This window comes from Drosophila rhopaloa, unplaced genomic scaffold (assembly GCF_018152115.1).
Source record: "Drosophila rhopaloa isolate 14029-0021.01 unplaced genomic scaffold, ASM1815211v1 contig_2, whole genome shotgun sequence".
Lineage (NCBI taxonomy): Eukaryota > Metazoa > Arthropoda > Insecta > Diptera > Drosophilidae > Drosophila > Drosophila rhopaloa.
The window spans coordinates 23,164,612-23,192,542 of NW_025335083.1; the positions used below are offsets into that span (position 1 = coordinate 23,164,612).

At 38.5% G+C, this 27,931-nt stretch overlaps 1 protein-coding gene and 3 non-coding genes across 9 annotated transcripts; 3 read left to right on the plus strand and 1 right to left on the minus strand.

The window, feature by feature from the left end:
- Positions 1–238: 238 nt before the first annotated feature.
- On the minus strand, positions 239–27,839 carry LOC108042453 (apoptosis-resistant E3 ubiquitin protein ligase 1). Of its 6 annotated transcripts, XM_044459893.1 has the most exons (10): positions 26,051–26,092; positions 19,087–19,434; positions 5,430–5,872; positions 3,373–3,885; positions 3,047–3,245; positions 2,852–2,988; positions 2,073–2,798; positions 1,643–1,969; positions 1,264–1,526; positions 239–1,186 (listed from the first exon to the last, which is right to left on the minus strand). In XM_044459893.1, the coding sequence occupies exons 2-10, from the start codon at positions 19,160–19,162 to the stop codon at positions 1,084–1,086; spliced, it is 2,787 nt and encodes a 928-aa protein (XP_044315828.1). In that variant the 5' UTR covers positions 19,163–19,434; positions 26,051–26,092; the 3' UTR covers positions 239–1,083. The 6 variants fall into 6 exon arrangements, with proteins under 6 accessions (XP_044315828.1, XP_044315827.1, XP_044315826.1 ...); XM_044459892.1 differs by lacking the exons at positions 19,087–19,434; positions 26,051–26,092 and adding an exon at positions 27,401–27,839 and having other exon boundaries at positions 2,073–2,780; XM_044459891.1 differs by lacking the exons at positions 19,087–19,434; positions 26,051–26,092 and adding an exon at positions 27,401–27,839.
- Positions 24,431–24,502, plus strand: Trnaq-cug. The gene has a single exon. It is a non-coding gene; the product is annotated as a tRNA-Gln (tRNA).
- On the plus strand, positions 26,778–26,849 carry Trnaq-cug. The gene has a single exon. It is a non-coding gene; the product is annotated as a tRNA-Gln (tRNA).
- Positions 27,005–27,076, plus strand: Trnaq-cug. The gene has a single exon. It is a non-coding gene; the product is annotated as a tRNA-Gln (tRNA).
- Positions 27,840–27,931: the final 92 nt, after the last annotated feature.

The window sequence follows — 27,931 nt, forward strand, 5'->3', positions numbered from 1 at the left end:
CTTGGAAAGAAAGTAGGACCACTCTTATGACACCGGTTTCTAGACCAATAAATATTAACTTGTACACTTTACCGAGAAAAATATTATATAACTGCATTGTTTGGGAATTGCATTTTCTGTGAATGGCTACACATTTGTATTACAAATGATTTTTAATGCTTGGCAATGAAGCATATTCAGTTTATTAACTAAAATAGGGATCCCACGCCTTTCTCTCAATAAAACCAGATACAAAACATCCGTTCTAAACAGTAGATTTTTATTATTTTTAACCATTTGAACCAACTTTCCGCCAACCGATTGATATATAAGCTTTTTAGAGTTCTCTCAACAACTACAATTCCATTACATTTACTAAATTTTAAATTTGTATGACATCTTTGATTTTTGCTTTGCGATTCAACAACATTTAAAAACTACTATTCAACATTTGCTTCCACGTATTGCTTATAGGAGAGCACAGCGAGGGAGAAGGATTGGGGATTGTATTCGAGTTGTGCCACAATTTGGCAATATTTATTTGGTTTTTTAGTTTTTCAATTGAAAAAATGCATATAAACATTGCTCTTTGTGAATGTTTTGACAATATAACTTTTACAATTAATTTGTAGTATAGTATGCTACCAACTTTTGGTTTCCCAATAGCTTGGGTTTCTTTACACAGCGTAACTAACAATTAATTAGAGTAGTTTTTGGTTTTAATGGCTACTTATTTTGCTTTACCGATAGGTAGTTTAAAAGTTTCCCATTACGCTTAGGTTGCATTAGTCTATAATACAATTATCACATTCCTTTTGATGATGATATATATTCGGTTTTAATTTGCATCTTGACTCGATTTATAACTACACTCGCTACGCCGGCTAATCCGTGAATACTATTGCTTAAGGGATCTTCCCCAAAGGGGTAATAATATATCTAGCCGGGGACTGCATTTAATTGCAATTTATCACTAGGCAGGCTTACGGACTAGGTCACTTAGTTGGTAGCATGACATTTAAAGCGCACAGAAAGGAACACAGTAGCGTAGCAGACAAAAATCGGGGGGATGACTTCCCCTCTCCATTATCCTATATATAGTATCTAGACCATGCCGAATCCCTCGCTGCCCTCGCTGATGGCCAAAAGCAGCGACTTTTCGAACTGCTCGTAGCTCTCGTAGTCCGGCAAGCACAGCTGGTTGAAGCTGTAATCGAAAAAGTTTCGTTTTTAGTGCATGGAAAAATTAAAATGTATATGTTTCGATGGAAAAACTTCACCCACCAGGTGTGCGCCGTGGGCAGGTTGCCAAAGGTCGGGGCGGCCGTTATCTGGAACTGCGGATTCAGTTCCTGGAATCCCCCAGGCGGCAGCTGCGAGCATCCCGTGGTGAACTGCAGCAGCCGGGCCATCTCCGTCTGGCTGAAGTTGCTTACTCCGGCCCAAAACCAGGCCAAAACCCGCCGGAACTCCGCCGAATTGCCGTTGGCGATGTGGTGCGACTTAAAGTCGCTGATGGAATATTCCCCGGTGCCGCACATCAGCAGCTGCAGCAGAAAAAATATTTAGTTAATGGGATATAATTAAATTACTTAATAAAGCTACAGATGGTTTTACTTGCTTGCGTTTTAGCAAGTTATCTAAGTGTCTGCATAAAACTCACCTCCAGTTCGTTCTCATCGAAAATGCTGAGGAGATTATCCGGTATAATGGAGTTAAGACCTTTCAGGAAACTATCGACCTCCTCCTTGACACTGTTACACAAACGTTGCTGGGCTAGGGAGTCCAGGTACTGGTTTTTGGTGGCATTGGTCACTCGCGTCTTGGCCCCGTTGGGAATGAGTTCGATTGTCTTGCTTAGCTGCCCGCTACTGGCGTCGTACATCTCCTCCACGAAGTACAGCTCCAAGGTGTCCGTGGCATCCAGATCGGTGTCCAGAATGTACTTGATCTTGGACAGGTACAAGTCGGGGTCATCTTGCTCAAAGTACTGGGAATTAAAGAAGGGGATATTCAATTAAATATGTTAAAGGAAAGTTATTAAGGGTTTGATATCATTCTTTCCTAAAAAATTATTAATCACTAATATTTACCTTATAGTGCACTCTTAGCCCAATAAGCTGGGCCAGAAATGAGCGACTGAATCTAGCCCTGACCAGCTGGCGATAGCTTCCGCCCAGAGCGCTCTCGAACAGGCATTTTCCCACCATCTTTCCGGCAAACTCAAAGTGCTTCAGCTTCAGATGGGCAGGACGCGTGGGATTCGGATGGACCAGAGCCTGGTGCTTGTCGTGGAAGGTGCAGAAGAGTCCGCCACGGGCGTCGAAGAGGGAACTGCAGACCAGCTCGAACCATTCCCGCCTCAGTCCTCCCCAGTCGATGCCCTGTTCGCCCTGGAAGGTGACTTCGAAATTGCCACACCAGTCGGACACCGAGAATCCCTTGGCGGCCTTCATGCTGCTCTCCAGGATCTTCTCCCGCTGAACCTTCAGAGCCATCTTCTCGTGATAATAGCTGGCATGGAATTTGCGAACCTCGTGGTAAAAGAAGTCTTGCTTATCCTTAAAAGTCTCCGATCCGCCAATGTTCTTCAGCAGGAAATGTGTAAAAGTGGCAGCTATGATATTCCGATCCTTGGAGGCCAACTCGATCTTGGGCTGTGCTCCGTCGTCGATGATGAAAACAGGGCCGTGCAGCTGGGAGACCAACTGTGGCAGGAAATGGAATTTGGTCGACGGACACAGCCGGAAGGTGGCGATCCTTTTGGGGATAAACTTGAGGATCATCTCCTTGATGGTCACCTGGAAGATCAGCGAGTTCTGAGCCCTCACATTTCACTCGATATCACCGGGTTCCAGCTCTGACCACTCACCTGTTTAGGTCCCACATAGCAGAGCACCTTTCTCGGCTTGTTTTTGGACACTCCGAAAATGCTCAGCAATTTGGCCTCATAGCAGATATTGTGCTTCCTGGAGGCAATGTTCTTGTGCACCAAGGTGGTGTCGCTGCCTGCAAGAGTTTACCAACTTAATAAATACTTTTTTTCTGGATTTGTAACACCACTTACTGCTCAGCACAATGATGTCAAAGTCACCATTGGGCAGCTGTTGATCCCGGTAACTGATCACGGCCCTCAGGCAAGTCGGCTCTGGAAAAAGAGCAGTCACCGAGACCCGGGAGTTGACCCTGTCGTAGGCAAACACAATCGCGTGTTGCAGCTTCTCCACCGGAATTCCATGCAAGTCGTATATGGCCACTTGATAGCCCTAAAAGTATAGTAAGGAATGTGGAAATATATACCAAGAAACTATTTTAAATCCTCAAAAACCCTTATAACATAATCTACTAACCAAAATTACTCTTTAATATGATCGAACAAAATAGGAAACGCACCTGCAACGCCTCATCCGATTGGTCCTGGTCGAATAGGCACGAGTTCCCGAACTCATCGCGTGGCTCGATGTGCATCAGCGTGGGTGCTCCTGCGCAGCAGATGACCGTGCTGGCTGGCCGGATGAACCTCGATCGCCTGGCGTCGATGGCTCCTGGGAGAAAGGATCGCAGGAAGGGCGAGCCGGCGATGTGACTGGCGCCGATCAGCACGGATATCTTGTATTGACCCGCCGTTCGCACCGTGAACTTGACCTTGGCGATGTTGGCGTTGTTGGGATCGGTGGAGGAGCCCAGTTCGCTGATGGTGACCACCTTGCGGGTGCCCTCGGTGACCTCGACGAAGAACTGGTCCGTATCACAGATGGGATAGGGCTGTCCGTTGCGCTGGAAGAATCGCACCACGAAGCACATGGTGCCGCCCACGCTGGCGGGGTCCTTCCAATCCCACTGCACCTTGCAGTTGGCGGGCAGCAGATACTTCCCGGTGACGTATTGAAGAAGAGAATGACGGGCCTAGACGGGATGTGGCAAAGTATGTTCGAATTAAGCTTTGTTTATTCATGTTTATAAATATAAACACATATTATATTAGTGGCAGCTATAGGATAAAGACTACCAATTTACGGGGTATTATCATGCATTATCTGCATGGAGGTGGAAAAAAATAAAAATAAATATACCCAAAGATTCAAATCAAACTGAAATACAGTTTTTTTAGAGAATTAAGCCACGATCATTTAGAAGTTATGGGTTAAGAAGTGCAGTTTTTGGACACTTTTCAGCAAGGCTTTTTTTTTAAAAATTTGGAAAGGGGTAATAATAAAAATGACGAAAAATCGACCACAAAATACAAACCAAGTTGAGAGCACAGTTTTTTAGAGGATTAAACCACAACTATTTGGAGATATGGTACTTTGAAATCGGATGTCTCTAAGAAAAGTTATGGGCTGAGAAGTGCAGGTTATAGGTCACTTTTCTACAAAGCCATTTTTCGAAAATTTGGAAAGGGGTAACACTATAAAAATGATGAAAAATCGACCTAAAAATATAAACCAAGTTGAGAACACAGAGGATTAAACCACAATCCTTTTAAAATATGCCATTTTGAAATCGGATATCTGCAAGAAAAGTAATGGGCCTAGAAGTGAAGTTTATGGACACTATTCTGCATAGCCATTTTTCGGAAATTTGGAAAGGGGTTAGCATTATGAAAATGACCAAAAATCGACCCAAAATTGCAAACCAAACTGAGTATACAGTTTTTTAGAGAATTAAACCAAGATCATTTAGAAGGATGCCACTTAGCAATCGGATGTCTGCAAGAAAAGTTATGGGCTTAGAAGTGCAGTTTTTGGACAATATTCTTCAAAGCCATTTTTCGGAAATTTGGAAAGGGGTTAGCATTATGAAAATGACCAAAAATCGACCCAAAATTGCAAACCAAACTGAGTATACAGTTTTTTAGAGAATTAAACCAAGATCATTTAGAAGTATGCCACTTAGCAATAGGATGTCTGCAAGAAAAGTTATGGGCTTAGAAGTGCAGTTTTTGGACAATATTCTTCAAAGCCATTTTTCGAAAATTTGGAAAGGGGTTAGCATTAAAAAATGACGAAATATCGACCCAAAATTACAAACCAAACTGAGTATACAGTTTTTTAGAGAATTTAACCACAATCATTTAGAAGTATGCCACTTTAAAATCGGATGTCTGTAACAAAAGTTATGGGCTGAGAAGTGCAGTTTTTTTACACTTTTCTGGAAAGCCATTTTTCGGAAATTTGGAAAGGGGTTAGCATTATGAAAATGACCAAAAATCGACCAAAAATTACAAACCAAACTGAGTATACAGTTTTTTAGAGAATTAAACCAAGATCAAACCACTTTGTTATGGGCTTAGAAGTGCAGTTTTTGGACAGTAATTGCATTGTTATGATTCAGTTTTTGATATAACTGCAAGGGTTTCTAAGCTGTCGGCGTGCCGAGTCTAATTTCTCATTTTATGTATTTATAACATCAAGTTAACAACTTATTTTGCCAAATCTTCGGTTTCTTACCTCTGGGGCCAGCGAGGGCTGCGTCATGGCAGCCAGGGTGACGAGGCCGGCGACTGAGACGGAGACGACCAGCATTCCACCCCATGTCCAAGCGTCCTGGTGCTGGCTGCTCTTGACCACCGTCGACCAGAGCTGCGCCTTCAGGGCGTCCAGTTGCGCCTTGGACGTGGGCAGATTCTGTCGGGCTCCCGACCACAGCTGCCAGTCCTTGCCGAGGATCTTGCTGGCCCGCGAGTCCTCCAGCCAGTAGACGTCCTCCAGCGAGGCGACCTCCACGGCCAGCAGTCGCTGATAGTGGTGCTGCAGCCTGTGATCCCGCAGCCACTCGCGCAGGATCAGCTTTTGCTGCAGGTGCAAAGCGGCACGCTGAAGACGCTGTTCGTCCAGGGGCGGCAGTTCCGGAAGACGCTCCGGATCGCCACAACTCGACAAGGAGGAGATGCCTGAAATGGATGTAAAATTTGTTGGATTAAATACTGATTTCACTGGGTCAAGCTTAAAAAAGTTTGGATTACATCATTAACTAAGTTTAATATTAATAGCTAATATATTAAAAGAGTTTGTTTCAAAATAAACTAATCCTAAAAAGGTTTTACACTGTTTTTGGGTACAAACCACTTAGGCATTGATTCTATCAGCGATGTAATTTGAATGCATTTAAAACCACTAAAAGTCACTAACACATTTTGAAAATAAACAAGTACTTAGAAACTACATATTTTATATTAACGTTAACTCTCCCAATCTGATTTAAATTTATTAACTTAAAGTCAATAACAACACAGTAAAACAGCGAGGGAAAAACACAGCGGCGTCGGTTAAATAGGTTCAACTTTCCTGGTAATTGAGTTTAATGGTTAAAGTTTTTGAAACTTTGCCGTCATGTCATCTGTTTGGCGATGTCATCATCAACGTGGTGGCTTTCCATCCGTCAGAAGAGCTCAGGACTCAACGCCTTCCGATGGTGTCTAAAATTACAGGCCAACTAATTTGGCCAGGCGACTACGTCAATGCCGTGATGCCCTCCCCATTTGCCTTCGACAAACTTCCAATCAATTACATTTCAATTTTTTATGACTTAACCCAATGCCAAACCGAAAATAGCCAGAGAAAACGACATTTAATGCGTTGTTTGTCGCTTATCGTTCGCTGAAATCGAAAATAGGGGGTTCCCCCCAACAAAAACCCCTCGTTTGGATTCCTTGAATATAGTTTCTGAGATCCTCCCTTTCCCCTCACTCCCAATAAAGTGAAAAACTTTCATTGTGTTTCAGTTGGTGCTGTAAGCTTTGACTTTTCACCATGTAAAAAGTTAAGTGGGTGACAAAGACAAAGCGGGCAGGAATAAGGGAAGAATAAGAAACGCAGCGGTTGAATTTAATATGCTAAGTAACTTCCAAGAACAAAAATAAGTGCAACTGTCTCAGCCATAAAAAATTGCAGTTAAAATATTCATGAAAAAATGCCAAGTCATTTCTGGGACTAATGAAGTCAAGAAAAACAATCTTCCTTTATAGAAAAATATGATTTCCTATCTTAAGAGTTTTAAGAGTTTAAGTCAGTATTCAATGGCTTATCTTTAATTATTTGGAGTGTGCTAAATTTTATTTGTTGAAATAAATTGTTGATTATTGAAATTACTTTGCACATTTACTCTTTAATAACAAACAAATAAATTATTATTATTATTATTATTAGTTTTTTTAGCAGTGCAAAATAAATTAATAATAATTTTTCATTCTAATCCGCTGATTACACGTTTATAAAAAATTGTTTACCATAGCTTATATCAATTTTAAAGGATGTATCCAAACGGAAGACAGGAAAGGCATTTTATTATTTATTACAACCAAATCAGAAGTTAATGGTTTTGCGAGAGGAAACAAGCACACATAAATAAGAGTATTTATTGTCGTAATTCCCAAAAAAAGGTATAGTAAAGAAATGTATCAATAAAAACTGAAAATTTAAAGATATACAAGCCACTGTTGAAATTTAAGCAAGAACCTCAGCCGATGGTAACCCCAAATTAACCCCTGGAAAAGTCAGACATCCCGGCTAGTTAACCCCAGTGAAATGCGATGCCAGATCACTTAAGCCCGGCTCCCACTACGGACCACAAAATCCAGCTAAGCCAGAGGCGAAAACCCAACTTAGTTTCGTCCAGGGACCGCAGGAATACACAAAAAAAACTAAACCGCAAAACGAGTAACGTGCAAACGAAACCCAGACCAATTGTGGTTTTTGGAGGGGTGGCAAAGTCGCCTAACAGGTCCTAGGAAAAAAAATACAAATAATAGAATTTTCGTGGAGGAGGTCGTTGGTGGGCCAAGTTTGCGTGCCTGACATTCGAAAACGAATTCATTTCGTTACCAATTTCTTTCGTATTTCCAAGCCCCCCGAATTCCAAACTTGTTCATATTTCGCGCGAAACGAACAACTTCCGTTTGATTTGGCCAAGGCGATAGGAATTACGTATATTTTCGATGGCAGAAAAATGGCCTGAAAAGTCCAAAGTGCCAACAATGAAAAGTAACTTTCTAAGGGGCTCCGCTTGTCCCTCTTCTTAGCATTCTCAACTACCCCTTAATTCCTGGTTATTTGTATAATTAAAGTATTTCCATTGCATATTTAATGGCGCTGCACCAAACGACCTTTGGGCCCGATGGCTGAACAGGAATTACTAATCGTTTTTAATTAAGGACCAACAAGAGAGCGGGTGAATAAAGGGAAAAGCTGGAAAAGTCACAAAAGTGGCGAGCTGACAAACAAAGCAGAAGAGGGGCCGCTAAATGAAAATGCCTTCTGAAGGTTAAAGAGCGACGTGCAAGGATGATGATGACGATGATGATGATGGTGATATAGATGATGGGCATGGCAATGGGCATGATGATGATGATAAATGTCAAGTGAAAGCTTCGAGGGGGCCAAGAGCAGCTATGACTGATGAGGCCGACTTTTGACAGTTGAAGCTGAAATGATGGGGGAAGGCAGGTAAATAAATGCCCTAAGTGACTGAGGCCCGGAGCACTCAAAAGGGACAAAGTACAGACGAAGATAATTCCCTTATCAAAAGTTACTTAATAACTTTAAAATAAAAGTAATTAAAAGAGCCTAGAGAAGGATATGATTCTATAAATGCGAGAAATTCAATTTAGTGAGCTTGAAGTTAAGCTTCAAATAGAATATTCAGTCGACCATTTTATTTATTTCTTCTTTACAGCATCGATTACTTATGACATACGAACCACAAGGCGTATGCTTGATGTTTTCATGTTTATTTGCCTGCTAATATTTATCTATAGCATGTACACATATAGCATATAGCATAATAATATTTAAATTTCTGATTTAGAGAAAGTCGATACAAATACAATTCAATCTGAACGGAACACATTACAAATTATGAATACTTTTTTTATTAAGCTCAATCCTTACCCATCGCTTCACTGAAACACAATCTTACTTCGACTGTAGGAAAACTCTTGCCACTCGTTGACCTCATTACTCCTCCCACTTTAATGTGGCCAACGATTATCGAGATATCGTAGTTGCTTACATAATCGGGAGGAAACCCTTTATAGGTGACATAACTACGGATCAGGATTAAATCCGGTCTGAGCGCGGCATCTTCGGGTCGACATTGCATCTGACCCATATGTTTACGGGGAATATTCCTTTTCCCTCTGTTAATTTTGACAAACAACTCAAAAAAGACCTACTGAATTTCGAATTCTGCCTGTAATAATGGGGATTTCACGTCCCCTTAGTCCCTTTGTTCGCTCATTAGCACAAGGATGGCGGGATGGCAAAGGCAAAGCCGTGCCAAAGTGCTGGGCAAATGTTTGCAGAACGAGCCAACTTGGCCTATTAGCCAACGGCTGCTTAAGGGCTAAAAATTTAATGTCCTACTTTTACGGTACAGTGCTAAATAAATACCGGATATTTGTAAGCTTTTAATGAAAGTGTTTTTGAATACCTAATACGTACTTGAAACAACAATCGAAGTGTTTGAAAAATATATTTCAATTGAATAGTAAAATATTCTTAAATGATTTTCATCCTCAGTTGTTTTAAAAACAATAACGTATGTATTTTTTAAATTATATAAACAAAGAAAGAGATATTGTGGAGATAGGTCAAAAGGTAATAAATAAATCATGTAGATTTAAAGGATAAATAAACATTTTTTAACAGAAAATGTCTGTTTTTTTTTCTTGGAATGGATTTTACAATTTCGAAACGTGCTGTTATTGCACAATGCCAGCTTTTTCCACGGGTATGCATGGAATGATTTCGCTGTTTATTGTTTGCTTTTGACTGTGTGCCCTCGCTTTTCATCCGCTTTTCTCCAGAATTCCTCTCTTTTTGTGCTTTTGCCCCATTGTTATCCCTGCATTGTTGTGCTCTTTGCTTTATCCTTTTTTATCGATTGTTCTCTGATGATGGAGGCTGCAGAAATTACAATTTGAATGACATTCGATCGCAGATGGGCGCGGGGTGCAGGGAAAATGAACTGAGAGAGAGGGGGCGATTAAGGTTGCCACAACAAAAGCCGCAATATTTTCCTTAACCCCCTTTGCTCCTTTTGTGTTTGTTTACCAAAGTGAAAAATGATAAAATTGCCAGCTTCATCTTCCACCGAGGACATCCTGTGTGTATTCCCGTGTCCCCTCACTCACCCGCTTTTATTCACCCCCTTTGGATGCACTTTAAACAGCATTGTGTAGAAATATATATTCTTATCTTTGAAAAATAAGCAAGTTAGAAACATATTATCAAAACAAAAAATAGCGAAAATTATGCAAACAATTTTTTTATTAAAGGTATTTTATAATTTTGTAGAAAGTTAATTTTTTCAGGACTATTTATATTATTTTTTATTTAAAGTAAAGCTCCTAAAGCTCCCATTGATACAAAACATACTACTAGATAGGTAAAGGTTCGCTTTAACATATTTTCATTTAAAAATTTTGATTCGAAAAGGGAAGGTATATTAAAAATAATTAAACAGTTTCCTATTTTTAATAAATTTATTTTTAAAAAATATTTTTAGAGTGCAGATTAAAGTTTCTCTGGTGAAATATTCCACCAGCAATGGAGAAACAGGGCGAGTGAGCAATGTCCGCTGGCTGCACTCGACAGCTGCAACAAATTCATCCACAAATATTTCATCTGCTTACAATAATTTATGTTGCCTGTCTGCAGCAGACAACCAACCCAACAAGAATAAAATGCCAGGAGCAAGGGACGTGGGAGTGTGGAATATTTGCATATTTAATTTAAAATAAAGCGCACTCTTTGCTTTGCAGCAAGAAGACATACATAAGTGTAGAGAAACTCATACGAATGCAGGAGCACTCACCCTCAGCTTGCCACACTTGCCTCAAGTGGCGGCATAAATTCAAATGCCACTTTGGCAACAGTCTCGGCAAATTACGTATACGCAATGTAGGCACACAAACGACAGCAGTCATCCTTCTGTCTCTCTCTCTCTCTGTTTCTCCGTGTTTGGTCCCAAGTGTCCTTACGGCAAGCTGTGTTCACCTCTCCCTCATTTATGGTCCTGTGTTCGCAGGACCTCCTCGTTTCCGCCTCACTTCCCCGCTGACTGCTTTCAATATAAAATTCGCAATTTGGACGAAATCTGTAGCCAAACTACTAAATGAATTGCAATACGTTGTAGATGTGTCTATGTACTTGAACTATCTATGCATAAACTTAGGGATTTTAGCATTCTAAAGGTAAAATATTTTTTTTAAATATCTTGATTTACCTGAGAATACTATAACTTAAGTTATTTCGGCAAAGTTATATAAATTATATGATTTAAGAAAGATAAGTTTCAGGAAAAGCAAATAACAATCTTAAAACTTAAAATGAATTTGACAAATTATACATCTCTTCATTTGTCTAAAATTCACTTCTTTTAAAATAATTCTTAAAAAACATTTTTACTTTTAAGGACTATAACACCGAAATTGAATTGTTATATCAGCACAACTTAGGGTGAGTACTCAGGAAAAATGCTAGGTCACACACACACATTATGCCCTGGGCAAAGTCGAAACACCTAGGGCAAACCCCATAAAATCTGTCTCAAATCTGGCTGAAATCTAACTATATCCCCATCTAGACAATGACCAACTTTCACTGGCCAGAGAACAATTTCATTTATTTGGAAAAACATTTGGGCACACACTCAACAATTCGCAGAGCCTTGGCCTCCGGGGAGAGACAGCCATGGAGACAGGACGAAAGGGTCAGGGAAAGTGACAGGGACGCAGACAGCGGAAGTGCAGGAAAAGAAGCCATCATCACATAGTTCCCCTGCCCTTTTTGTCCCGCCCCAAGGTGCAGTTTACCTAAGCCTGGACAGACAAAATGAGCGTTGCAATAAAATTTTTAAACACTCACACTTGGGGGCTGGCATTTGGAAAAAAAGGCCGAGATGAGGGGCGAAAAGTGTTGCCTCGGCAATTGCCTGCAAATGAGGCCACAGCCAGGAATCTGAGGCAGAAATTCAGGCAAAGGATGACTACCTCGTTGGCAGGCGACAGGAAATAAGCAGGCAGAAAAAGGCAAAGAAAATCAGCGAGGACATGGGAAAACTACAAAGAAGAGGAAAAAATGGGAGCACAGAGACAAACTTTTGAACATTTTTATATTTGTTAAACTTTTGATTAAGATTTTTACGACTCAACAAAGTCGGAAATGGACCAAAAAACAAACAAAATTTCTTATTTATTCTTATTTTAATATAAACTTTATTCTACCATTATTATTTAAGAGTAAGCTGAGTTTGAAACCATGTAATAGATTTTTAAGCTATGTTTAAGTTACTGCTATCAAATCGTTAGCATAAGACATCATACATCGTTATTAAATTAAACTTCAGTTGTATAAAACAATAAATGATTTGCAAATATAAGAAACTAATTCATCTTTTTCTCAGTGCTTTTTAAAAAGTGAAAAGGATTAAAGCTAGACAGGTGGTCTCATCTTGCACCTCTGACTTGGAGCTTCCTTCGGCCATCGTCAAACTAACCGCAGCTGTTGCACCTGTCTTCATCGCTCACCTTTGTCCCCTCTTCCTCCTTTTTGGCTGCTTTACATTTTTGTGGCAAGGATGCAAACTTGTATCCTTTGCATGCGGGCAACCCGCACAAGCCGCACAGCCAACTTTGAAGGCAAACAGATGTTCGCCGCTCACTTGCAAAGTGGTAGGGGTATGCTCACCCCCAAAACCCCCCCTAACCACACCCCTTTTTCCAACTCCCACCCCCTCGTCAAGGGGGGTGACATTAAATGTCGCTTAATTTGAGTGCCCCTTGGCAGCAGCAGCTGTTGCCGATGGGATTCGGAATGGCAAGGATGTTGGCAACATTTGGCACTGCGGGTTCTTTGGCTGCATTAGAAAACCGCAGATGCTGAGGGTGGGAGGAAAAACCATCAGACAGGAGCATTATTCACACTCAGAAATGTCAGGGAAAAGAGGAATAAATTCTCACAGCATTCCTGACATAAATTGCTGCTGCATTTTTGCAATTTATCGATTTAAAATTGAGTAAAAGTTTTGCACAGAGATAAGAGGGAATTAGGCAACTAAGTGAAAACAAATACTGAATTAGAATAGAAATTGATGAGTGAAAATAAACTATAATAGTGCTTCTATTTAATTGTTTAGCTAAAAAGACTCAATAAGAATAGAGTTCCAATAGGAACTTTCTAATTGTAACAATAGCTATTTTATGATTACAATTTTAAGTTATTATTTTTATACCCTTGCAGAGGGTATTTTAATTTTGGTCAAAAGTGTGCAACGCAGTGGAGAAGACATCTCCGACCCAATAAAGTATATATATTCTTGATCAGGATAAACGAATTTATTAACTGCCCCGCAACTAAACTGTTGGTTGTTATTGACTAGCTATAAACAATATCGAAAAATTCAATTAATATTTAAATTAATGAAGTATATACATACATGTATTTATACCCGTTACTCGTAGAGTAAAAGGGTATATTGTATTCGTGCAAAAGTATGTAACAGCTAGAAGGAAGCGTTTCCGACCCTATAAAGTATATATATTCTTGTTCAGGATCACTAGCCGAGTCGATCTAGCCATGTCCGTCTGTCCGTCTGTCCGTCTGTCCGTCTGTCTGTCCGTCTGTCTGTCTGTCTGTCCGTATGAACGCTGAGATCTCGGAAACTATAAAAGCTAGAAGATTGGCATTTTGCATGCAGATTCTAGGAGTTCCTACGCAGCGCAAGTTTGTTTCAAAAAGGTGCCACGCCCCCTTTAACGCCCACAATCGCTTATATACGATTTTAAAAATTTAAATATTTCGGAAAAGTAAAAATGCAGTTTTATTGTGTTTATCAATACCTATCGAAATGTAGAAGAAATTTTTCAAATCGGACCATTCGTTAAAAAGTTATGCGTGATCAAAGTTTCTATCTCCATCTCCCTCGCACTCCCTTTACCTGTGTAACGGGTATCTGATAGTCGGGGCACCCGACTATAGCGTTCTCTCTTGTTTTTAAATAACTACTTTTACTTTCAAAGTTTGCTCAAAAATTCAACAGCTTATGATTTGCAGATATCAGCTAAGGAAAATTATTTGAGAAGATATTTCGATAATTTATCAATCAATCTTAATGCACAGTTGTCTTTTTCATTAAGAACCTTATGAGATATTTAAATTTTTTGAAAACTATAAAAAACAAATAATTTCTTGAAATATCGCTTTCGATCAGATAATACATACAGTATATGTTATGACCTTGTTTTATCAGCGTGCCGGCACAAGCCCAAGTGTTATCAGCGACCAGACAGACTTATGTACAAGCAATTATATTTGACCCGAAAAAAAAATGTCCATACGTCTGGCAAATTAATGTTTGAGCACAGATTAGAATTCCATGTCCAATGTCCAATGGCCATAGAGAATTTTTCGTTTTCTATTTATTATTTATGCTTGTTAAAACCAATAATTAATATTTTTAAGTATTTGTGACTTTGAGTTCTTAGTAATCAATTTTTCTTCACTTAAATTTCCCTAAGTACTACAAACTGATTTTGAGTTTTCTTTGCTGGTCATTTGCGTTTGTTGATCTGTTGATCTCCGAATCCTCCTTGCTGTTGCCGTTGATCTCCGAATCCTCCTTGCTGTCGCTGTTGATCCCCGAATCCTCCTTCGAATCCTACTCCGTATCCATCTTCCAGTTCCTGTGGTTGTTGCAGGTATGTTGGTTCTCCGACTCCACACCTCCTCACAAAACCAGCAGCCGCAATGGCGAAGAGTGCGAAGAAAAGGATCTGTGACGAAATTAAGAAAGTATTTAAGTCCAGTCGATTTTCGGTTGTAAAAAGTCTGTAAGTACTCACCAAGAACTTCATGATGTTGATGCTCCGGCTGTACTTGCTGGTATGAACACAATTTTTGGGCGCCTCGGTTCTTTTATGCTCTCCGGCAATCACAACGTGCCGGCACAAGCCCAAGTCAAAGACCAATATAATATATTGGTCTTTTCCCAAGTGTTATCAGCGACCGGAAAGACTTATGTACAAGCAAAAAAAAATTTCCCATTTCGAAAACAAAATTTCCATACGTCTGGCAAATTAATGTTTGAGCACAGATTAGAATTCCATGTCCAATGTCCAATGCTAAGATTCAGTGAAAACTAGCTTACACTGGGTTAGTAGCACTTTGGATGGTTAGAAATCAGGGGCGACTTAGGGAAACACTTTATTATTATACCCTTGCAGAGGGTATTATAATTTTGGTCAAAAGTGTGCAACGCAGTGAAGGAGACATCTCCGACCCTTGAAAGTATATATATTCTTGATCAGGATCGCGTCCTGAGTTGATATAAGCCTGTTTGTCTGTCCGTCTGTCTGTTTCTACGCGAACTGTCTCTCAGTTTTAAAGATATCGAATTGAAACTTTGCACACACCCTTCTTTCCTTTGCCCGCAGTATATAAGTCGGAACGGCCGGGATCGGCCGACTATATCCTATAGCTGCCATATAACTGAACGATTGGAATTGCGATAACTTTGGTGTTTTTAAAGTTAGGAAGTTGGGATTTTTATGCGTTTTATTTTTGACCAACCAATATAATTTACTGAATATTCTGCAAGGGTATATCAACTTCGGCTCCGCTCGAAGTTTCTTGTTTATTACCATAAAGTTTATAATTGATTTTAAAATAAACTTAATAATCCCTAAGCCATCAATTCGTCTTTGTAGAATTTATTTATGCAAACATGTACGGTATTAACATTAAATTTTCAATTAAATCACAATTTTCTACATAATATCTGGCACGCTCTGTCAAAATAAAAATTCAAATGTAATTTCAATTGGAGAATTAAAAGTCATTACAGCTCTGGCCATCAACGGAAATTTATGTGATAAATATGCATTTGCGCAATTGTTATGCAAACAACCGTAGGCGAACGCAAACCAAAAAACCCTTAACCTACTTCCGGTGAAAGAGAGAGAGAGACAGAATTCAGAGCGGGATGGCATAAATTCCATTATGTATTCATTAATTTAAAGCCCGGGCCAGAACTTAATCAAACTTTGCCGCCACCCGCACATGCCATAATCGTAGTTTTCATAGTTGCGTTATTTGATTTCTGGTCTGTTTCAGGCAATTTAATTGAGCACTTCGCCTTTTTGTTTCTAGCTGGCAAGCGGAAAACAGCATTTCCCCCACCGTATATGTGAAAATCCACAAAAACCAATTTGCAACTTTAATGCACACACACGAATCGCGGGGGCGAGGAAAACCCACCGACACGCCCACTGAAAAGCAGTGAAAAATCCACTGACATGAGCCTGCAACTTTTACCTCTATGCTCTCCTATTTTTTTTCGGATTATATTTTGCTTTGGTTGCATCTAACTGGGTAACGAGAAGCCAAATTGGGTTAAAACCATAATGCCAAGGTATTAATGTTGCACTTTAAGTGGGCGAAGGGGTTTCAGTGGGTGAAACCGCAAACATGAACCGGTTTAGGTAACCATTACCTGAATATATATATATATATATGTGAGAGGCAAACATGGCAGAAAACATTTGCCAGCTGCCACCAGCACAGACTGCAACCTGCAATAGAAAGCCTTTCTCTGGGGCACTGGCAATTAATGGCCCAAAACGCAAAGCGGAGAAAGGGTAGCAATCGGAAGTTCTAACTGCAGGTGTTGGATGTGGCAATACCCTCGAGGATGGTAAATTTAATAAATAAAGTAGATAGAGAAGCCAATGATGATGTACATTTCGGTCTCTTTTAAACGTATGGATATTTCAGTCTATTTAATCCTAATGAAATAAATTGCTATTGATACTGATATTGTTATTATGATGAAATTAGGTCACTTACTTTTGGGAACTGGCATATTTTCGTTATTAAATTGCTTTTGCTCCAACTAGTTGTTTTTGTAAGAAATGCATTGAAGAAATTCATGAAAAATATTTCTAGAATGAAAATTAATTTGTTTATTCTAATATTTATAGAACTATTTGATAAAGACATTAGTTATAATTTACCAATGTTCCGATCTCATTGATATTACTACCTCTTTATACAACCTCTTTAAAAGTAAAACGATGAAGCTTTTGTGCATGCATTCCTGTGAGGTTCAAATGGATTCGCTCTGTGGAAAGCAAACACCTGCTCACAATTGAAAGGCCCTGCACGAGGGTATGGAAATTCGGAAAACGCAGGTTGAACATGGAATATTTGCTTTCCTACGCTCGCACACATGCATACATTAGGAGGATATCACCCGCTCTCTTTGCTCCTTTCATCAGCGCTCTCTTTCGCGCACTGGCAACATGAAAATTCGCATAAACAAATTTACACGCACATAGGTGCAACACTTTGGCATTTGCCAATTGGAGTTTCGAGTTGGTATTTGTACTCATGTGCGAGTGTGTGCGTATCACTGCAGGTGTGTGCGTGTGTATCTGTGTGCAGTGGGTGAAGGTCCTGCGTTGGTTTATATGGGAAATAATATACTTTTTGCACATATTTTACATCAGAAGTTTTACACGTGAACGGAATTCGTGCCAATAAATCCGTACTGACAGTGTTATAAATTTACTTTGGAATAAAATAAGAGATAATATAACTCAAACAAACATTTATTATTCAAAAGCTTCCATATTTAAATCACCTTAATAAAGTAAAGATTTTTCTGCACAGACCGCAAACCTCCATTAATTTATAAAGATATATACATTTATCGTAATATATATTTAAGTTGCTTCAAATTCTTTAAAATTAAGCTTTAAGTACATAAGAACGCAAAAAGGGAAAAATTGATTTCCAGGTTTTAACCCGCAATGACACTTATTGACATCGCTTAATTGCCTGAAAGGGAAACACTGGAACTGCATTAATGCAATCATTCCTTTTCAGTCGATAAAATGGAATTAAAAAAACCCCAATTAATCCAATCAGTTGTCAGCCATCAGAATTTAAGTGGACAATCAAGTTAAAAGCTGTCATTAATGAGTTGCAAGACTTATCCATTTTTACACAATGCTGACTCGGTTTATAAAGGGTTTTTATCTCGATGTAACTTAATCAATAAAGCTTCGAAGTTAATTGGCCATAGAGAATTTTTCGTGTTCTATTTATTATTTATGCTTGATAAATCCAATAAATAATATTTTCAAGTATTTGTGACTTCTAGTTCTTAAAGTAATCAATTTTTCTTCACTTAAATTTCCCTAAGCACTACAAATTGATTTTGAGTTTTCTTTGGCCAAACACTGCAGATGTTGCATCATTTGGCTTGCTCTTTGCCATTTCAATTTTCCTGTCTATAACTGCGGCCAGACTTAGGCCTCTACCACCCTCTCCCACCCCCGAAAACCGCTTACACATTACGTGCATAAGAGCACTTTGCTGGCCATTTGCGTTTTGCATTTCGGACTGGTTTTCAGGAGGTCCTAGGTCCTTGCCAGACTTACCCCGCAATCCCCTTTTCTGGGGGTTATGTCACTCGCATGCAAGCCATATCAAACCAACCAGACGAACGGAAAAAAACCAGCTTGAACCGCACTTGACTTTCGTTTTAATTAGGAATAGGAAAAACGAGCACCGATAGCACATGTGAGGCTCAATGTGAAGGCTGACGTAGGTTTCACGGCAAAAGTTCACAGAGAAAATGATTATTAAAACTAACCATTATGTAGTTCTTAAATTTTTTTGTAAAACAAGTTCATTTTTGTATTGAATTTTTAATTTAAATAAATACTAAAATGAAACATATTTTACTAATTTATTTGTTTAAAAATGTTTCAAAAACTTTAAATCTTTTAAAGATTATTAAATATTTAAGTTTTGCTTTTTTTTTTTGCAAGTTTAACACCTTTGATCGGCGAACACTCTATTAAAATGCACTACATAGCTGAGAATTTAAATTTGTTTCCAAAATAATATAGCAACATTCTCTGTGCACCGTGTAAGCAGCTTTGGGGCAATCGGAAACGGAAGCACTTGAGAATGAGTGCCATATTGCGCATACGCCGCATTAGCCAAAGTGAAATAAAGCAACCGAATTTGAATTCGATGCACACTGGTGGGTCAGCCCATCCCATAACCCATAACCCATTTTTTTTAGCACTGAACTCACCTGAGGACGAGGACTGCGAATGGCGCATTGTGGTGGCCATGGCAATGGAATTTATTTCCGACTCGGGCGACCACATTATGATCTCACTTCCTTTTGCACTTTTTGTTTTAATTATTGCACCTTATATATCTGGCTCGTCCACAACTTAATGGCTAAGTCATGTTTGCCGTGGCCTTTTGTTTTTTTTTTTCGTTACGCCTCCTTTTATTTTTTGTGTTATTTTGTAATTTTTAATTTATTAAAAAAGTTTCGCTCGGAAAGTTTTGACATATTTCATGCATAGCTGCGGATTACTAACGATCGACGGCAGCTGCCAGAGGCGGGGGCGTGGTTCTTGCTAACAAAACTCTATATACATATATACTTTATATATATATATAGTCCAACACACTTTTCGTATAAGTTCGGTAAAAGTTTTATTGAAAAAATGAAAAACACTCACTAAAAAGAAAAAACATGAACGCAAATTGCGAAACGGAACAAGTGAAAAATTTATAATGGAATGAAATGGATAGCGCAGTGCCTCTTGCCTCGAGGAAACAACAGAATTAAAGTTGGTGAAAGCTAAATTAGGCTACGACAATCCCGTAGGAAATCGTAAAACTCTGAGAGTGAGCAAAAATGAAAAAAAAAATTAATTAAATCTTATTCACGGTTTTTTATATATATTTTTGTAATATTTTGTAACACTCCTTTAAGTAACAATTTTGGCTTGTTTATTAATTTTAAATTATATAAAGGGGATAAAGATTTTACACAATTTCCAACCGGATATATTACGTTAACTCTAAATCTGAAATATTTTTCATATTTATTACTAATTGTATGACTGGCTTAAATACAACCTTTTATTTAATTAAATAAAATAAATAACTGAAATCCTCTTTACTTAGTTTTCTTTTCCTTTCTTTATTTTTCCCTCTAATTTTGAAATAATTTTCGATCTTTGTCTGCCAAGAAAATATATGAAACTTGCCAAAAGCTTAAATCAAAATGAAAGTTTATTCCTCCCTATTTCTCCCCTGCCATTTCGTCCTGCTACCTTTTCTATAATCCAGTGCCTTCATGACCGCCATTAGCTTGCAGGAAAAGTCTCCCTCCTTTCACCCCCCGCAGTCTTAATTTTAAACACATTTTCAAGTGGCAAGTGCCAAATGACAGTGGCAACGAAACAACAACACCATCGATCTGCATCCTTGGGAAAAGGGAGGAAAAGTGGGTGAAAAACGAGGGAAAACAAGGAGCATTTGATGGCATTGTAAACTCGCACCTCCCCACTCACCCCTTTGTCACGCCTTAAATTGCTGTCATTAACTTAAAAGTGCAAGAAGCAACTAAAGCAAAAACACCGAACAAAATGAAAAAAAACATTTTGAGTTGATAATATTGATAAAAAATTATGTTTAATTTTTATTTTTTTATTTAAATTTTAAAATGAATATAGTTTTGATAATGGAGTAATTGTATTGCAGTTTCTTAAAAGATGACCATATTTTTCTCTATGCATCGGACAAAAGCTCCCTGTTGTTGACCTGACAAGGACAACTATTCCAGATCTAGTATATATAGTATATACCTAGAAAATACACAAGTTAGCTCAGAACATTGCGTGTGCTGTTTTACTCGTTTTACCCCCTTTCTATATAGTTGCGCGATGTTTATTTACACAGCTGAGACTCAATTACAGTCAAGTGTGTGAGACGTGAGAGAAAAAGGGAGAAAGTGGAGAAAGGGGGCTAAGGTCCTCTCTAAAGAGAAAAATTGCTGAGAACAGCTCAATAAAAACTACAAACGATTTGCGCGTGCCATCTTGACAAGGATAATAAACAAGCAAGTTTGCTGCAGACGGAACAAAACAAGAATGCGAATAGAAAACATAGATAAATTGGAATAAACTTTCAAGAATGAAAGAACAGGAATTCGAAAGATAAGTGATTTAGGTCATTTATATGTTTATAACAAATTTATTACCTACAAAAATGTTTTCTTATTTGTATATTTGGATATCGATATGAACAAATATTTATGGACCTATTTTAAATCTTAAAAGTGTTTTATAAATGAATTTAAGGTTTCTAACGCAGACAACCTTCAAATAAATCACTCTAACTAATTTATATTTTTTTTTTTTTAAGGATTTAATTTCCCAATAAAAAAGAGAATGGGATTATTGGGAAGATTTCCAAAGATTTGAATGGGACAACCATCTCATCTCAATCTTTCCTTTAATCCCATTCCCTCTTTCCCATGGGCAATCAAATCCTGTCAGTGGCTGCCACATCGATGTGGAGAAGTCACCCATCTTGATTCTTGGGCCCGACAGGAAAAACCTCTGACCGAGCATGGACAACGCCAATATTTATCGATGGCACTCTCGACATTGACAGTGGGGCAAAAACGTGAGCGAAAATTATGCGGCATCCCCCTTTTTTCCACAGAAGTCAATAATTTCGTAACAGCCACCGAAGGCAGTTTCTCCGCTGATGATGATAATCAACGTCATCATCGCCATCATCATTGGGAAGGTGGCCATTGATGGCGCCATTTTTGTTTTTGTTTGCGACTTTCCTGTGTATGTGTGAGGGTCCTGCCCCTGTGTGCGAGATGTCTGGTAATGCGAGCTGACAAAACTTTCTCTGTGTGTCTGGCGTTTGTTTGTCTGCGTTCGTGTGTGTTTACTGTCGGAATTTGTAATGAAAGTGAGCTGTTCATTTGCTTTGGGGTCATCAAATGGCCCACACACACAGAAAAATTTAAACTATGGTTTACTAGATTCGTCCTTTAAAAGTATAACCTAAGCTATGAATTTGTAAAAGTTTGATGTGCAAGTCTGTTTTTATATAGTTCATATTTAGTTGATTATTGTCTTGATTTAACCGCAATTTTATTAGCATTAAAAACTATTGGTATATGTTAACTATACGCATGACAATTAATTTAGGAAATGCAATTTGAACAATTCCCATAAACTCAACTATTTAAATTTAATTTTTGTTTAAATAATGTTATTCCCAAACAACTCCCAATTCTCCTAGTAAATTTCAGGTATAAGACATTGATTGAATATCAATTATTTTGTTTTTCTAAGTGCATGACCAATCTGCCCTTCATTTTCCATTTTCCCTTCCTTTTCTTGCGTGTAAAGTAAATGTTGGCTCGTGCCATATTTTGTTGTTTTACGAGTAGTCCAAAAAAACCAACAAAAAAGGACGAGTCAGGCCTATGCTAACCATAACTTGTCATAAGTCCGGGCGGTTCTTGAGTTCTCAGGTCGAAGATACGAGTAGGGCCAAATATAGGCATGATACTGAAACTTTTATGACTACAAATTTCTTTAGTGCAAAGACGGGTCGAAATGCGTACTTTATGTTAATGCCCAGAGAAGAGGGAAAAGGGGCGAGGATTTTGGGGGCCAGGAATGAGTTGAGGTCGGGAAAGTCGGAGATGGAGAAAGGCTAAGACTAAGGGGGAAATGGAAATGCGGCGAGATTGAGAGACTGCGGCAAAGTTTTTTGCCACCCTGCATAACGGGGAATATTGGGCAAACAACTGCAAATTTAAAAAAAGCCAAAAATAAGTAATTGGGAGGTGCTTACGAAAAAAATTTTAAATTCATATGCCCTAAAGTAGGCAACAAATATTTTTAAAACATTATTTGTTCGACCAAATTAAGATTGTGCATAACTAAAAAGGCTTCGCTCGTTTCAATTAGGATACAAAAAGTAACCTACATGTTACAATCTTATATCATGGATTTTAGTGAGGAACCCTTATTTTTCCAGGGTATCACAAATAAGATATCATTTTCCATTTCTCATAAACACAGCTCTAAACTGTTTTTCATTTTCTTTCGCTTGCTCACTTTTTCTGTTGTTTTCCGACGTTGTTATGCAAGTTGAAAATAATCTTTTGCGTTGAAATGCGCAAATGTTTTTTTGTTTTTTCCCCATACGCTTTGTTTGTTCATTCAAGGACGCAACAAAAGCAACCAACAATATGATAATTTCGCAATGAAGGAGGCGGCTAAAGCCAGTGCGAGATGTTGGGAAACTTGGCTGCTGCATTATAATAATTGTGGCTGACAAATGCGACAAGAACAAAAGCTACAACAAGGATATACCACAAAATGCTGTCGAGGGCCATGGCAATAATGATAACTAACCGCAGAAGAGCGCCGCCAGCGCTGAGGAGACACATAATAGATAGGTACGGTTGAAATTCTATATAAAGAACTTAAAGTGGTATTACAGAGCATTGACACTCTCAAAGGACCACCAAAAGCTCCAAAAAGATTGCTAAATATATTTAATAGAATTATGGATATTACATATGAACAAACTGATATTTTTTTAAGTTTTCAAATATATTTAAGCCGATAGAAAGTTTGGACGGGAAAACAACTAAATTTTTGTTATTAAGTGGCATATGGAGATTTGATTTACCGATGATTCACCGTAGACAGTGTGGTGCGAGAGGGATGCAGAACAGGCAGGAGGCGGGTTTCCGTTCTGACATCTTTGGCCTACATACAAAAACAGTTGCAACTGTTACAGACCCCAGTGAGAGAAAGGGAGGGAGGGATAGGCCGAGCGTTAAAGCGAGAAAGGTATAGAGAGGGCGGGAGAGGCGAAAGTAAAGAGAAACTGAGTGTGAGCAAGAAGGAGGGACCCACAATGATGCCTCTTGTTATTTGCACATGTGTAGCCCTTGTTGTTTTTGTCTGCCATTTGGTTTTTGTTGTGTTTCTTGGTGTTTTTGTTGTTGTTTTGGTGCCTTTACTGTTGTACTTGGTGTTTTTGTTGGGTTTTTTTTTTTTTTTGTGTTTTTATTGTCTTTTTCCACTTTGTGTTCTGTCTCTTGGCACTTGTGTCATTTTTAACTGCTTGCGAGTCTCCGCAGGCTCTCAGCTGGGGTATAAAAACCTTTTAATTTGCTCAGCCGAATACTCCACACCCACACCATCCACCCGCCGCCCCTTTTCCCGACAAAACAAGCGCAATTTCCTTTTAATTTCCTTGCAGGCCGGAATGAAACAAACAAAAAAAACAGAAAGCAAAAAAGGTTTTCGGTCCGCAAAACCAAGAAATGGAAATACTTTGTTTGCTTTCTCTGCCTTCGACGGACATTGGTCAATGTTTACCAAACAATTATTTCCTCTTTTTGTCGCACAAACTAAATGCTTCCGGCTCTCCACTTTCCAGTATTTTCCTTCCTTTTCTCCCTTTTCGATTGGGCAGCCAATTTTGATCGTCTCGCATTTCTAGCTTTATGGAAATATGCAAATGTTTTCCTCTCATTGTTTTCACCTTTAGAAGTGATCGATTTAGTGGCGGGCAGACAGCGAGGTTCCATGGTGTAATGGTTAGCACTCAGGACTCTGAATCCTGCGATCCGAGTTCAAATCTCGGTGGAACCTGAGAAATTATCTCTTTTTTACATAATATTTTCTTTTGGAAATTATTATTCTTCAAAGTTTAAGTTAAAATAAAAGTCTATTAATTTTGGCATGTTGAATACTAAAATATTAAAAAAAAAATTATATTCTATAAATAAATTCTTGTCTGACAACCTTTTGTCACTTTATGTTCACATTCTTTAGCATTACATAAGAACGGGTTGGACAACTTTTGCCTGACGGCTCCCCAAACATTAATACTTAGATACCTTATACAAATCATTCCCCAAAAGCCACTTTATGCATAATTGACCGCACAAGTCCCTTTTTCTCTCGTGCTGTTAACTCATTAATTAATATGCAGGTCAAAAGTAAATGCGATTTAAAGGTTAAGCGCGTGTGTATAAAAGGAACATAGCCATACATCAAGAATTCGAGTGGACATGGTCAAGTGCGAAATGGAGAAATGTGGGAGGGACGACTGTCATCAAAATTAATTGCCAATTAGTTCTTTATGAGCGGTCCGATCTGTCCGAGCCAAAAAAAGGAGAAACCGCAACAATAACGACACCGAATGACAGTTAAAGTCGCAATTACAGAAAAGAAAATTAAAACTAGATTTTGGTTAAAATAAAAGGAAGACATTTAATTAAATAAAAGACTTTTAATTCTAGTTTTATGCTTCAAATAAGAGTTGTGAAATTTGAATAACTATCTTTTCGTATTAATTAAACTCCTTTTTTTTGTATCTTCAAATTATATAAACTGTACTTTTGAAGTACCCATTTTCTTAGTTAAATATGTCATAACTTACAGAACATTTTCTTATACCGATTTTACTTTCTATAACTCAAAATTCAAGCAATTAAAATAGCAAAAGTGAAAATCAAATTGAAAACAGTTTTAATTATGTCATTAGAAATAATGATCTAGTTTAAATAATTGTCACTCTTTATTTGCGAAATATTTCGCTGTGCACACACATTGAACAAACTGAAGATGAGTCAGTCGGTTTATTTAGATAGGATAATGGAACACACGAGCCGAAAACACAACGGAGGCAAGTCCTGGTGGAGGTTGGAGACCTATAAAATAGCTGCGCACTGAAGTGTAAGGACGAGTGGGGGAAAATTCACTTCCCCGGCCACACCTACAATAAAAAATTAATATGCCAAAATGTGGAAAATTGTTCGCCGCGAAATTTGCTTTCTACATGCATTCATTTTTGGACCCAGTGCGTATTAGCAGAGATTAGCTATGGATCATTAGCTTTGAGTGGGTGTCTCAATGGAACGAATTCTGCGGGGGAGGTTTCAAAAAACACGTGCTTCCTTATGTAGGTTAGGGTTTTTTCGTGGCAGTATTGTCCTCGTTGTCACGATATGTTTTGACAACTTTTGCGTGGAAAAAAGGAAAAGTAAGGCAAAACCCGAGTAAAAACTAAACGCGATGTAGCACAACAAATCCTAACTTTGGCGTTTTTCGGCCATATTTATGATGCTTGTTATTGGTTTATTTCTGTGTTGGTTTTGTTTTTTTTTTTATTATTATTTGGGTTTGCTGTTGTACCAAAGAAAAACGGGGAAACAGCGCGGCGATTTCCCAGGCGTTTGGAAATGTGAAACCAGCGCGTCTCAAAGTAAAACCAAAACTGAGCACTTAAGGACATTTACGATTGATTTTATACCGAAAGCCAGACTCCGAAAACCGAAGCCGAGTGACACAGAAAACGCTCGTGCCCTGCGAATGGAGCCGAAAATTGACGAGGACCCGATTCGGAAAGAAAAGCTTTTTCTGCATCCTGGTTCCCCTCGTTTAATCCCACACCCAGGCCAAATCCAGCAGGTTGTTTACTGTTTGGCGCGCTTTATTAAAATTACATTATCATTAGGCACGGCACCATCTGCTTGATTAGCTTATTTTATTATTTACGGTAAACCCAGAACGAAAAGGTTAGAGTAGAACGTCTGAAAAATATATGTGGGTAAAATATAGTTTTTTTAAGTTGTTTTCCCTTAAAGTTTACACCCATTTTTAGGTTCATTACTGATGTGTATATCACGTTGTTTTTTATAGGGTTAATTAATTCCAAAGTTCAAAGACTTATTTATCAAGAATTTCTTTTTTCAGCCATAGCAACAGAATCGTTTTATCATCACCAATTTATCAATAGCAACTCAAAGACATCTATAAATAGATGGGAATTTCTGTAAGCCACTTTCTCTTCTATGATCATTGGTGGAGAAGTTAGGTATATTCATTAAAAAACTGCCACTTTTCTGTCATATTTCATAGAGGTTCTATGGTGTAATGGTTAGCACTCAGGACTCTGAATCCTGCGATCCGAGTTCAAATCTCGGTAGAACCTAGACGAAAGATTTTTTTGTTATTTTTCTCCCATTTGTTTATGCATTTGTATTTATTTTTTATTTTTTAGATTTTCAAATATATTAATTAAAGACAGGTAATAGTCTATCTTAGGAAATATTTTTACTTCTGTGTGGGAAAGCAGAAGATCAGCGAGGTTCCATGGTGTAATGGTTAGCACTCAGGACTCTGAATCCTGCGATCCGAGTTCAAATCTCGGTGGAACCTGACTAAGCAATTCTTTTTTTTCTTTTATTTAAATAAGTAAATAAAATAGTCGTTATAAATAAACGATGTTAGCTGAATTTTTCGCTCAAACACAACAAGTTTTTATCACAGCACGTGTGTTAAGAAAGCTTTCAAAGCTTAAATAGTCAACAAAGTACCAAAAGTTTTAGTGGGCGGGAAAGAAACCGAGGGGGAGACTCGACCCTAACAGCAAATACAACAAATTAATAAGTATAAACAAAAGCCAAAGACAACGACATTAAACGTAGGATAAGGCGCAGTCCATCGACTGGGCAATAATAAAGCAATTAACTACCGACTCACCTTTATTGCGAAACAGCTTTTTGTATATTGATAGGTTCTCCGAGTCTAGCCATTCGTCGACGGTGGGGAGGGGTGGGGCAGTGTGGGGGGCGCTGGGATGGTAGGACCAAATCAATAGCACTATCTTTACCAGCGAAACGGTAAACATTAAGCTCAACACCACGGCAATTAACACTTTCAACGAGCGTTTCAACATAATCTCAAAAATCCCGATAAAACGCGCAACTGTCTCTTTCTAGCAGCAATATTAAATCTTTGTTTTGGCGCTACGAACGACAACAATATCCGAGCAAACACTATCCATTGCCACACGCGCTAAACAAAGCGAGCATATTTTCAAAGGGTGTTAAATTACTTTCGATATGATATGGTTTATGCAGAAAAAAGCGCAGTGGTGCAAAAATGCAGCGAGAGCAAAAATAAATGCACTTCTTCTTCGTTTTTGGCTGCAACTGTCATTCTGATACCAAAATAATACATATTTGCCATTCACAAAAGTAACAGAAAACAGCTGTTTAGCGGGAACACCAA

Excerpts from the sequence above, each read along its gene's own strand:
- LOC108042453 (XM_044459889.1), bottom strand. The coding sequence starts at position 9,087 with ATGGGTCAGATGCAATGTCGACCCGAAGATGCCGCGCTCAGACCGGAT. Across the intron at positions 3,246-3,372 it reads AATCGGATGAGGCGTTGCAG|GGCTATCAAGTGGCCATATA; the intron begins GTGCGTTTCCTA and ends CTATACTTTTAG. Across the intron at positions 1,970-2,072 it reads GGCTAAGAGTGCACTATAAG|TACTTTGAGCAAGATGACCC; the intron begins GTAAATATTAGT and ends TTTAATTCCCAG.